This window comes from Bos taurus, chromosome 11 (assembly GCF_002263795.3).
Source record: "Bos taurus isolate L1 Dominette 01449 registration number 42190680 breed Hereford chromosome 11, ARS-UCD2.0, whole genome shotgun sequence".
Lineage (NCBI taxonomy): Eukaryota > Metazoa > Chordata > Mammalia > Artiodactyla > Bovidae > Bos > Bos taurus.
In genome coordinates this window covers 68,986,387-68,999,300 of record NC_037338.1, presented here as the reverse complement: position 1 = coordinate 68,999,300, position 12,914 = coordinate 68,986,387, and the positions used below count along the sequence as shown (strand labels likewise).

The following is a 12,914-nucleotide window of genomic DNA, read 5'->3' as shown; positions in this document are numbered from 1 at the left end:
ACACAGTTTCCTGCTCTGCAAACAGAGGCAAACGTCACCCTCCTCACACGGTGGTTACAGGCGTGCCTATGTAAGTACTAGGTCGCTTCAGTTGTGTCCGACTCTGTGCAACACTACGGACCATAGCCCCCCAGGCTACCCTGTCCATGGGGATTCTCCAGGTAAGAATACTGCAGTGGGTTGCCACGCTCTCCTCCAGGGGATCTTCCCGACCCAGGGATCGAACCCGCATCTCATGTCTCCTGCACTGGCAGGTGGGTTCTTTACCACCAGCGCCACCTGGGAAGCCTGGCTACAGGTGGGGAAGGGCATTTCACTTCACCCCAGCCTCAGCAAACCCTGACTTCTTGCACAAAGTAGGCACCACTGAGTATTGGTTTGATTTGAGCAAATTAAGAGTGATTTCTGAAGGCATTTAAAAATAGAAGCAAATGGCTGCGATGATTTGGGGACAGGCCTGCCAAGAAGCTGGAGTTGGATTAGAAATGCTCTTTCAAAGTTCTTTTGTGCTCACTATGCTAGATTTTTCTTTCCTTCTGCCATGAGAATACACGATGCAAGGCAATGCAGTTGGGCTGTTGCAATTAGACTGGGTAGAGAAGAGGCACCAGTAATTGCACCATTTCCCCAGGAGTGACTTGGTTTCATACTGGAGAATTCAGGTTTGGCCTCGCCAATTCCCAGCCGATGCTTCCACATGGGAGTTTCTGGTTCTAGAATCTGAACTATGTCCTGTGGTTGGAACATGACTGCTGGTGCCCACCTTGGCCTTCCTACAGGTTCCCCTTCCCAGGCGTCACTTCACAGTCAGCCATTACCCTGAAGCTGAGTTGGTCTGGATGTCCCAAAGCCACCTGCAGTGGGGAGGGAGGTCAGTAGTCACCCCTCTGGGCTCTTGGCCTACTGCCCTGCCATTCTAGAAGGGCCAGTCCTGCTCAAGGCTGAATAGTCCTCAAGACCTCGGAGCTCCTGGAGACAGTTCTGAGTGTTCCAAAGCCCCTGCTGAGTCTGTATTGTCAGTCCACAGGGCCTCAGGGCAGAGGCCCCTGACTATCCCTCAGAGGTTTTCATCTGCCTCATGATCCAACTAGAGCCTGTTGGTGCTGCTGACGTTGCAAGGGCCTGTTCTGGACAGAAACATGTCTATGATGCTGGCCTGACTGGTGGGATACGGGACTAAACCAGGGAGCAGCTTCACCTGGAAGGTCTAGTTTGGTCCATGCAGGTGGTTCAATTCAACACATACCCTGGGAGGAGCATCCAAACAAATGGGGGTGAGGGGCCGGGTACCCGTGCAGGCCATGGAGTAAGTGTTGCATTAGCTGTGCAAGTGCTGTTCCACAGGAGGACCTGGAGACACAGAGCCTTCCATGGGGATGCAGAGGAGATACCTAGTCTCCCCGAGTCCTTCCTGCTGGAGGGTCCAGAAAGGGGTTCCTAGGAGATGCCTCAGCCCTTCTTCCATCCCATGTTGTCTTCCAACTTCTCAATGAAGTTCATAAGGATAATGCCCTCCTGCTTCCATGACTGCTAGGGCTGAGCCAGGGGCTCCAAGACAGTGTGGAGATGCAAACTTGGGTTCCTGGGTCTGTGATCCCACCTGCTCTTCCTCTAGTCCCATTGGCCTCACAACTCAGCCATCTCAGCCTCTGCCAAGCCTTCTCATCCCTTCCTCTGTGCCCCTTGCCTTCAAGGGATCTCTTATAGCCATGGTCACACTGAGTCGTGCACCCTTCCCGACCCTCCGCCCCACTCTCTACCCCCACATCCTCCACTCTCTCTGAAATAAAACTCTGTTCTATGCTTCACTTGTTGTCCTTGAGGGCAAGGTCAGTGGCCAGCTCCTGGCATAGCGCCTGTCTTATGACAGGTGCCCAGTAAATATTTATTGCTTAGTGATTGTCATATGCATTTGGGGGCTGAGTGGTTGTGCTTTGAAGGCAACATGGTCACTGAGAAGAGGCAGACAGCTTTGCCACGTAACAGTTGGGCAACCTTGACTGGTTATTTCATTTCTGAGCCTCAAGTTCCCCATCTGTAAAAGCAAAGAATAACCTACTTCATGGGATGCTGTCAGAATTCCACAAAATAGTGACTACAGAGCCCATAAGCATATAGTTGGCACATAACTATAGCTTCTTAAGGACTTCCCTGGTAGTCAGTAGCTAAGACTCTGTACTTTCAGTTCAGGGGGCCTGGGTTTGATACTTGGTCAGGGAGCTAGCTCCCACATGCCACAACTAAAAAATGATCACACATGCCACAACAAAGGAAAAAAATCCTGCATGCTGTAACTAAGACCCGGGGTAGTCAAATCAATAATAAAAATAATTATAACTCCCTTAACACTAATTCCCTTCACCCATCCTACCTCGCGGAGGATGACTGATAAATGCATGAATCCGAGGGTCAACATGGCTCACCAGGTATTAAACATGTAGAACTACTTAGTTTGAAAACAAGTGAGCCCACTAGGGAGTTGTGCACGAGGGACTTCCCTGCATTTGTAGCCTGTTCTTTCTGGTGAGGAAAGGAATGTCTGCTATTCTGTCCCTTTAGTGAGAAGCAGCGTAGTCCTGTGGTTGGAAACCCCAAGCCCTGGAGTGGATTTCTTGGACTTGAATCTCATTTCCCCTGCTTATTAACCTTCTTGGCTCTCAAGTCACTCACTTGTAAGACGGAGATAGTAATAGCTGTTATTATATTATGTCACTACTATTATCAGGAGGATTAACTAAGTTAAATTCTTTAAAGCTCTTAGAACAATGCCAAGCACAGAGGAATCGCTGTGCAAGCAGTTGCTATGCTACCAGTCTTCCTTTGTATCTGCAATGTTTTATAATTAAATAATTAAGCCTGGTTATCAGATACTCAATTAAACGTGGGCCCACAAAGGCACTTGCTCAGCAGGCAGAGCAGAATCCATCTGACATCAAGGCCCTTCTCCCGCCTTGTTCTGTCTCCTCTTCCTCCTTCTCCTCCCCTCCCACGCCCACTGCTAGAGTCTCCCATAACTGTTGTCTGTTTTCCTCTCTGACCGAGAGTGACATAGCTCAGGCCTCATACTTTCTGTAGGCTACTTCTGGAATCTCCGTCAGGCACCCTCTTCACAGAATCTCATCCCCAAACCATCTTACCCCAGCTCTGCCATCTGACTTCCTCCTCTTCCACCCTGGCCAATGTTACTTCCTTGCTCCAACACCTTCAGTAGCTCACAAGTACTTACCCAGTGAAGTTCAGCACCTTCTGCCTGGCATTGGAAGCCCCCTCTCTGGCCTTAGCTGACACCCCCCTTCGCTGGCTCTCTGCTCTCTTCCATGTCTTCTATACCAGCAGCTAACTGACCTGCTCCACATTCTCTGAAAAAAGCCCCATCCTTTCCTGCTTCTGCACTTTGTTCAGGCTGTTCTTACCACCCAGCACACGTCCCTGAGTCCACCATTTTGAAGTCTCAGGTATGTTTCAAGTTCATATCACATGGGCTCTTTTCTTCCTTTGAATCTCATAGCTCTTTACTGGAACCTTTTTTCAGATGCGACGTTCTGTCTGAACTGCTTTGGGCTCTTAACATCCTACCCCCTTGCTCAGAACTGAGTGTCCCACGAAGCCGGTGTGGTGAGATAGATCAGACCCCACTCCTGGAGCAGGGGACCCCACAGGAAGGCAGGTGGAAGCCTGGGGTACTGAGCACTGGCAGCCACTCTGGACACATCCAACAGCGTCTGGGGTAACACTAAAACCGAAGGCCACGCCAGGGCCAGGCGGACAAGGGAACAGGGGCAGAGTTCAGGCACGACAGCTGAACTCTCAGGGTAGAATGAAGATTCAAACAGAGGCTTGGAAGCCAAGCTGGAGACATTCCTGGGTGTTGGGGTGTGGCATGACCACCCCGCGGGGGTGGAGGGGGCTTCAGGGGTGTGCGCCAGGCTGGGCTTCTTTTACCGTGCCTGACTCACATGCCTGTCCCTGGTCCTCGTCTGTGACACTACGGTGCTGTGCACAGCCTTGCCTCCTGCGGAAGCCATGGCACACGTGGGGCCTAGCACACGGGTGACAGAGTCATCAGTGTGCATGTGTGAACAGTGAACACACAGGCTGAGGCAGCACTGGGAAAGGCAAATGGTGAACTGCAGGCAACGAACGGCCGAGTCCAGCGAGGGTGGCGGAAGCAGCGGGGGGACTGTCATTCCCTCACTGTCCTGGCCGCTCCTCTCGGCTTCCTCCCCTCCTGGCCTATCACCAATCCAGAACCAAAGAGCAAGGTTGTCAAAGGGTTCTCCTGACAACCCCATAGTGGGTCTCAGGCCCCAGTTTGACTTCTAAGTGACTTCTCGAGGACTGAGGGTCAGCCCTCCCCACTCCCAGGCCCTGCTCTGGAAACTGGTTCTCACAATTAGACCTATGACGACGACCGACACTTTTCGATATAACACGTGCCTGACACCATGCTGAGAGCATCCCACGAGTCACTTCATTTAATCTCACAATAAACATGTATGATAGACCCAACTATTAGCCCGATGTAGAGAGGAGAAAATTGAGTTCAGAGAAGTTAAGTCATTTGTCTCTAGTCACACAGCTGGGAACTGGAAGAACCAGGATTTGAACCCAAGTCCATGGAACCAGCTATGTGTTTTAGAGAAGCATGTTGGACAAAGAAAAAGGGGAGACCAGGGTCAAGGGAAGGCTTTTTTTCTTTATGTCAGGGTAGGAGAAACCAGGACACTCTTCAGTGAATGGGGAGGGGGTGGCAGAGGTGAAGTCTTAATTGTAGGAGTGAGAAGAGAGGAGGGTCAAGGCACAAGGAGGGGTGGACAAAGACGAGGGGGAGGAGAAGCAAGGGGAGGCGGCGAGCCCTGGGGGAAAGAGGGGGACCTCAAACCCCTCCACTAGCTGAGGAGAAAGTTATGAAAAATAACTGAAAAGTGCAAGGCAGGGCAGGAACTTGGCCCTGGATGGATGGATTCAGTCTCTTGGCTGTGGGGCCAGGTCTGCAGGATGGAATGAAAGGCCCAGATGAGCCAGCTGCCTCCCCGCTCTTACACCTCAAGTGTGGTAAACGAGCACAGCTTTGGCAAGAGCTCGGTCTCTCCTGTGATGCCTGTTTAGCCCCTGGCTTTCAGTTCATACAGGGAAGGGAGGGGCCTATTCTTTCCTCCATACTGGAGACGAATGAAGCCCCTGTTAGAGCTGCCACTTTCTCTTCCAGAGGGAAGGGAGGTGCAGGGCATGCCAACGCCTCAACACCTTGCCTGGCCATCACCAGCAGCAGCCCTTCACCCCAGCACTGTGGCTGGCCTGGGAGGGCTGCGCTCTTGGAGGCTGGAATTTCTCAGGCCATCGAGTGAGCCTTTTGCAGGGGTGCTCCGGGCTCCTCGCTGCGCTGGGCAGTGACTTATTGCAGCCTGTTATCTTCAGCAGCAGGTGGAACATCCTGGGCTGTGCTCCTTCCTGTGAGCGAAGCCAGGTAATATCTACTGCCTCCAATGAATAAGGTAACCAGCCCTTTCATAGCACAAAGGATGCAGCTCTCACCCAAGGTTTTTTTTTTTTTTTTTTTCTTTCTCCTTTCTTTCTTCATTATGTTTGTAATTTTGTTTTATTATTTCCCATTGGAAAGCTGTGAAATGAAAATGATGCAATCTACTGCTGTGAAATAATGTCGTGCTCGAGTCCTTTTCCAATAAGCCCTGAGGTTTGCTCTGTGATGGCTTCATTAAATTAGTCAGCTCCATGGCAAATGGAAAAGCGCCCAGAGCTGGGGATTTTGTTAATCTGAGCTGGGCTGCCTGAGACCTTAGACCACCAGGGAGCTCAGCAGGTTGGCTCTGCGTGCTCAGGGGGGGAGGCTCCCTTCCACCTAGGGGGATATCCGAGAGGCCACCACGTGCGCAAGGCTGCCAGACCTCTCCTGCCACACTTCGCTGTGCTCCTCTGTGTGCCAGACGCTGCCCAGGTGCCATCAAGTGCCAAGGGAACAGATAAGCCATGGCCCTGTCTCCAGGAGCAATGCAGGGGGTGGGAAAGGGAGGAGGCTTATCTCCCTTGCAGGTAGACTAGGGTGGAGCGCAGGTAAAAGGTGAGCCTCTCCTTGAAGGCCAGTGGGACCCAGGTTACCAGATGGCAGGTGAATATACCTGAGATGCTTGCAGGGGAGACGTGAGTGCACCCCGCTTACCCTCCCACCACCATCCCCCAGAGTTTATGAGAACAGAGTCTCTCATGCCAGGCTCCACTGCGGTATTAAAGATTTCCATAACTGATAGTTCTTTCCAGTTAGGACTTTCAGTATTAAACTCTGTCATTATGAAGTAAAATATGCACGATCCCTAAATCCATGTGTATTATAACGAGATTTCATTGTTATAAATTTGTCTTCTCAGTCCTCCATTTCTGCCTTTGCTGTCTTTTTAAAACTCTAATGTCTGGTAGCTATAGCCAGGAGGTAATTGGGAAGTGGTACTAAAGAATCACTGGCTTATTCTTTCACTCACTCACAGAAATTTATGGAGTGTCTACACTAAGATATGATCCCAGAGCCAGTGGGAAAGACAGTGTTGACGGCTAATTACAGCACTAAGGAATTTTGGTCTGAGCTGACACAGGAAGCTCCCTGCCACAAACACATATAAATATTGGATAAAATACAATAAAACAATTTGAAATCATAGCTGCATTTGAGAGGAAGAAAGGAGAAAATCCAGATTCTGAAAATGAGTGGGAATTCAAAGTCAGCGTGGTGAATGAGAGTTAAAAGGGAATTGAAGCCAGATACCTATTATAACCAGGGCTGGGGCTTCAGCCCCAGCTTCACCCAAGTGGAGGCACATAGGAAGCTTCATGAGTGGCTGGGGCCAGAGATGAGACTTAGGTACATGCTTTAGAAAGTAAAAGTGTTCGTCATTTAGTCATATCTGACTCTTTGCGACCCATGGACTGTAGCCTGCCAGGCTCCTGGGTCCGTGGGATTTCCCAGGCAAGAATGCTGGAGTGGGTTGCCATTTCCTTCTGCAAGGGATCTTCCCGACCCAGGGATCGAAGCCAGGTCTCCTGCATTGCAGGCAGATTCTTTACCATCTGAGCCACCAGGGAAGCTTTAGAAGAGCTAAACAAACCCCACCTACCTACTAGTTGGCAGGGAAGCAGGACAACAATTTGGGTAAAGAAAAGATAATCTGCAAAGGATCAAAACCCAAGCTTGTGCCAAGCTTAGATGTGGGGTTCCACATCTTTTAGTGGAAACCACAACAGGAAAAATCAGTGTACAAACTGGTTTGAATCCAATGGAAACCAACCGAGGCAAACTTGACCCTTCCCCAAGGCGTACTTCCACAGCCCAGAGGAAACGACGCCCGCTGAGATGAGCTTACACAGGGAAGTCACACAGCACATAAGAAAAGAAACTGCCAAGACAGTGAGCCTCAGATTCAATATAGCACCCAGCTTGGCCACCTATGCTGACCCCGGAACTACTGAAAAACTCCCATTTCTGCCCATCTACTCAACACCGTCATCCCTCCAACTCTAATCCAGGTACTAGAGAGTTCCTGAAGCCCCTCTCTCAAGTTCATAAATGTATAAAATGTATGCATGAATTTCCTTTCATTCAATTCACACACCACACCATTTACTTAGGAGCCCATATTGCTCACATCTGTCTGCATTAGCCAGATGTGATCCCTGGTGAGGGGTTTCTGCCACACCCAGTCACCTCCTCACCTGGCAGCGTAATGAGACTGTTCCAGAGCGGTGACTCTTCAAGCTCAGTTTCAGGTCTCAATCTTGCAAGCCTGGAAAATGTGAAGAGTAGGGGTCTTTTCTGTTTTCATACACTTGTATCGTTAACAGATGTTCACCCACAACCACCAGTGACCCACAAAGTGAGCTCTCCAGGTTCCTGAAATCTGACATTCAAGCTCAATAATCAGGTTGACTGAGGCCTCTAACTAACTCGGCACCTACCTAAAGACCTGGCCTCTGGGCAAAGCTTGGCCACACATGCTCTGCTGTATAATTGCAGGATGCAGGCATCTCAGACTGGGGCAGGTTGCCGTCCTATCCGGGTTTCATCAGCTTTGTCTTGAATTGGTGGAGCTTTGGAACTGCTGCTATTCTTGCTTTTAAATCACAAATTACTCTTACTTTGGCTTCATCAGTATCAACTTAGTGAAGAGAGGCTATTTGGATAACCCTACACAGTCACAGTGATACAGCTATTTATAAGCAGCTATCTGCATCAGTTTTTAAATTCTGCTTTCCACTAAGGAGGCCTTATGATGCACACCCTGCAGCTCAAATATGAACCTTTGGTATCTCCATTAGCAGATTACTCCCCAGCTCCTCCACAGTCTTTGTTATTATCCTGGAGTCTTTCACTAGGAAGAGGAAAGTAACCCAGAGACTAAGCTTTTCTGCTACATCAAAGCAGCTGAGATTTTTAAAAAATGTTTGCTCCTCTGGGATTCAGTTCAGTTCAGTCGCTCAGTCGTGTCCGACTCTTTGCAACCCCATGGACTGCAGCAGACCAGGTTTCCTTGTCCATCACCAAGTCCCAGAGCTTACTCAAACTCATGTCCATTGAGTTGGTGATGCCATCCAACCACCTCAGCCTCTGTCATCCCTGTCTCCATCCGCCTTCAGTATTTTCCAGCATCAGGATCTTTTCCAATGAGTCAGCTCTTCACATCAGGTGGCCAAAGTATTGGAGCTACAGCTTCAGCATCAGTCCTTCCAATGAATATTCAGGACTGATTTCCCTTAGGATGGACTGGTTGGATCTCCTTGCAGACCAAGGGACTCTCAAGAGTCTTCTCCAACACCACAGTTCAAAAGCATCAATTCTTTGGCACTCAGCTTTCTTCATAGTCCAACTCTCACATCCATATATGACTGCTGGAAAAACCATAGCCTTGACTAGATGGACCTTTGTCAGCAAAGTAATGTCTCTGCTTTTTAATATGCTGTCTAGGTTGGTCAAAACTTTTCTTCCAAGGAGCAAGCGTCTTTTAATTTCATGGCTGCAGTCACCATCTGCAGTGATTTTGGAGGCCCCCCAAATAAAGTCTGTCCCTGTTTCCATTTCTATTTCCCCATTTCCCCATCTATTTGTCATGAAATGATGGGACCAGATGCCATGATCTTAGTTTACTGAATGTTGAGTTTTAAGCCAACTTTTTCACTCTCCTCTTGCATTTTCATCAAGAGGTTCTTTAGTTCTTCTTTGTTTTCTGCCATAAATGTGGTGTCATCTGCATATCTGAGGTTATTGATATTTCTCCCAGAAATCTTGATTCCAGCTTGTGCTTCATCCAGCCCAGCATTTCTCATGATGTACTCTGCATAGAAGTTAAATAAGCAGGATGACAATATACAGCCTTAATGTACTCCTTTCCCAATTTGGAACCAGTCTGTTGTTCCATGTCCAGTTCTAACTGTTGCTTCTTGACCCTCATACAGATTTCCCAGGAGGCAGATCAGGTGGTCTGGTATTCCCACCTCTTGAAGAATTTTCCACAGTTTTTTGTGATCTACACAGTCAGCTTTGGCATAGTCAATAAAGCAGATGCTTTTCTGGAACTCTCTTGCTTTTTCGATGATCCAGTGGATGTTGGCAACCCTCTGGGATAGAGGCCTCCATTTCTGTGTCCCTATGTCCTTGGGTATTTGAGAGACCTATGGTCACCTACACTGTGACTTCACAGGGTGAGTAAAAAAGTAATGTCACTTGATCTTGGACAAGAAATAATGTTTCCAATCACCATTTAGGAAGACCTTCACAGAGAGCGTGAGGTGTCAGGCCCAGTGCTGGAGCTGAAGCAAGGCACGAGTCAGCTTTCCTGGCACCAGGGAAGTCCCAGATAGCTACAGATATGGAAGGAGATAAGGACTCAGATGAGGACAGCACCAGCTCCCTTAGCTATTCTAGAGTAGAATCTGCTCCCCTGACTTAGGGGAGAGGGCGCTGGTGAAACTATCTGTTCTTTTCTGCAAGCCTGGTTTACACCCCATGGACACATAGCTTAAGGAGCCAGTAGAACACTTCTTCTATAGATGTCTTTACTGTGGCCTTGTCTCCTTTCCACAGTGGAAAGTGACACAGCCCCATAAAAGAGCCAAATTGTAACTAAACACGGCAAACATAGGAGACAAAGCATAAACAAATCCAGTCACCAGTGGAGATGCTGGGTGTGCACTTTCAGCCCTTCACTTACCACAGTAACAAGTTTTATAATGAGGAGCTTGAACAGCATCGTCGAAGGCTTTCTAGATGAAGGGGAGACAGACACCTGTTTAGTGTATAAGATGCGAGATGGATTCTAAAACAGATCCCAGTGACCCCCACCTCCTGGCACCTGCTCTCTTGTGAAATCCTCTCCCCTTGAGTGTGGCTGGGCCTATGACTTGCTTCTCTCAAACAGAATGTGGCACAAGTGATGGAAGATAATTTGTGAGATGAGGCTGGAAAGGGCAGTCACTTCCGTCTTGCCAGCACCCTTGCCTTCCTGGCTTGCTTGGCTCTGTTGCTGGGCTGGAGAAGCCTATATGGCAGGGAACTGAGGGCAGCTTTGGGCCAACAGTGAGGAACCAACCACCACTGCAATGCCTTGACTGCAACCTTTGAAGTCAGCCTGAAGGAGGGGACCCAGTGAGGCCACACCCCATAGAAACTGTCCGATCAGAGATGTACCTTGCTTTAAGCTGCTATGTTTTGGGGTCGTTTGTTACTTGGTGATAGACAGCTAAGACCATTACTAATTGACACGCAGTGAACTCACCTTGGCTGAGAATGTACAGGCATATTCTGGGAACTTTTAAACAATATGGGTCTGTTCTTTTCTTAAACCCTAGTTACTAAGAATGGACAACCACAGAACCAATTCCCAGACCAGACTGGGGATTTGTTAGCAGAAGAAACTCCTGAACCAATGGCCATAGACTATAAAGTCATAGGGTCCACAGAGATGCCTAGGGCAGTGATTCCAGCCAGGGAGGAACCTGGATCCTACCCTGGATCCACTGCAGCAGGGTCTCCCCAGGCAGAGCCTGGCATTCCTAAATAGATGCAGCATCCCTGGGTGAGAGAGACTATGTCTCCCCTGGGAGGAAACACTGCAACTCCCCTCCTTGATATCATAGGAAATGAAGGGTCAGAGAAGTTCTCTCTCTTTTCAAGGTTGCACAGCCTGTCAGTGGTGCAGGGTTCCATCTCCCTGTCCTCCTCTTCATCCATGAGTCCCCATCAGCCCCACGCCCCAATTCAAAGGAGAACTTAACCTGGCTTCGAGCTAAACGTAAGTGGACACAAAGTAAGAGACACACAGACAAAACTTTTAAGGTTCTTTATTTGTTTTGAAAACAACCTCCACTCTTCATCTTTCACTGGAGTCCTGGCCTAGTGACAAGGAAAGCTGTTCTTCTCTGGCCTCTTTTGTAAGACAGGGGACAAACATCAACACTTTCCATCAGATCTCTGTCTCCAGACACCACTCCGGGGCACACCCAGCCAGGACTGGAACTTAATGGCATTGAGAACACGGGGATCTGTCTCCGAGTTCCTCTTGGCTTGCATCTTTGCCTGCATCCTCCCTGAGACAACCGCTCCCGTCCTGGGGGGTGGGGGGGAGCTCTGCGTCCATCTCCCCATTCAGGGCTTCTGCTAAGCATGTGGCCACGTGCAGCCTGGTCTCCAGTCTGCATCTCACCCAGGGAAGCACCGCCCCATGGCCCCTGCTCGTGCCGAATGCTTCCTCAAGAGCTCACCAGGTCCCAGTGCTGGCTCATGAGTGAGGACTCACACGGATTGATGACGACTTCCCTGCTAGTCTCGGTGCCATCGCCAAACATGTCTGTGTCCAGGCAGAGGTGGGACGCCATGTGCTCGATGCGGGAGCCAGTCTTGGTCCATTGCTGGAGAGTCGGAGAGGGGAGAGGATTAAGCGGGATTCTCCGACTAAGGCCCTGGGTCCTAGCAACAGTATCAGGAGTTCCAGTGTTATCAAAAATGTTGACACCACAGGGCTAGGGTCATCCAGAGACTTGACTTCATGGTCTCAAGGAGGAAGAGAGCTGCAACTAATTGCCTTACCAGGTATTGTTGCTGGCTTTTTAAAAAATTGGATTAGAAAAAGTAAAAGCAAAATCAATATGTTTGCTAGGAAAACTCATTAGAAGGCAATAACTTTCCAAGCACTAGGCCAGAAAATGTGAAGCAAGTTAGTCACAGAAGCAATGAAAGAAATGATCCACACTCGCTATCCACGCTATCATGAAGGAGTGGGCGAGAGTGGCTGGGGGGAGGGGGGTGGGTGGTGAAGCAGCAGGGATGGAAGGGCAGCTCCCTGCGCCTGAATCTCTGCTCCTCCAAAGAGCTTCAGCACACGAGGGCCCAAGCAGAGAGTGGGTCTCGTGTGGCTGCATCCCACACCTCACCACACACAACAAGGAGGGAGGCGATGGACAGGTACGGGGGAACTACTGCTGACCAGGTGTCATGGATGGATGACTCGGTGAACTGCTTTAAACAGCAGCCCTGTATGATGTTCATCACCAGCCTCATTGCACAGAGGAGGAAACTGAGGCTCAGAGAGGTCCACGAACCTGCCAAGGGTCACACGGCTGGTGAGCTATGAAAATGGGCATTCCCACCAAACAAGACCCAGTTGGTGGGAACTGGGTGAAGCCAACGACTTTGCCCCCACAGGAACCAGGCACGTCATGCATCCAGAGTGCTATGAACTCCGTGGGACGTTCTGCCAGAGCCCAGGCAAGGCCCCCGAAGGCAGAGGTTCGAGTCTTGCTTATCCTAGTGGCCTGCAGACTCTGTCCCAGCATGCTCTGGGATCCTGGCAGGCGTTTGAGCAGGACTGGGCAGTACAGGACACACGTGAAGCAGAGGTCCGACGCGGTCAACAGGC

At 49.7% G+C, this 12,914-nt stretch overlaps 1 protein-coding gene across 1 annotated transcript in view; it reads right to left on the bottom strand.

Moving 5' to 3' along the window:
* Positions 1–11,324: 11,324 nt before the first annotated feature.
* GALNT14 (polypeptide N-acetylgalactosaminyltransferase 14) overlaps positions 11,325–12,914 on the bottom strand; it is a 215,288-nt gene continuing 213,698 nt past the window's right edge. The window contains exon 15 of the mRNA NM_001192732.1: positions 11,325–11,907. Coding sequence (NP_001179661.1) covers positions 11,749–11,907 — 159 coding nt within the window. The 3' untranslated portion in view covers positions 11,325–11,748. The remainder of the gene's footprint in view (positions 11,908–12,914) is intronic.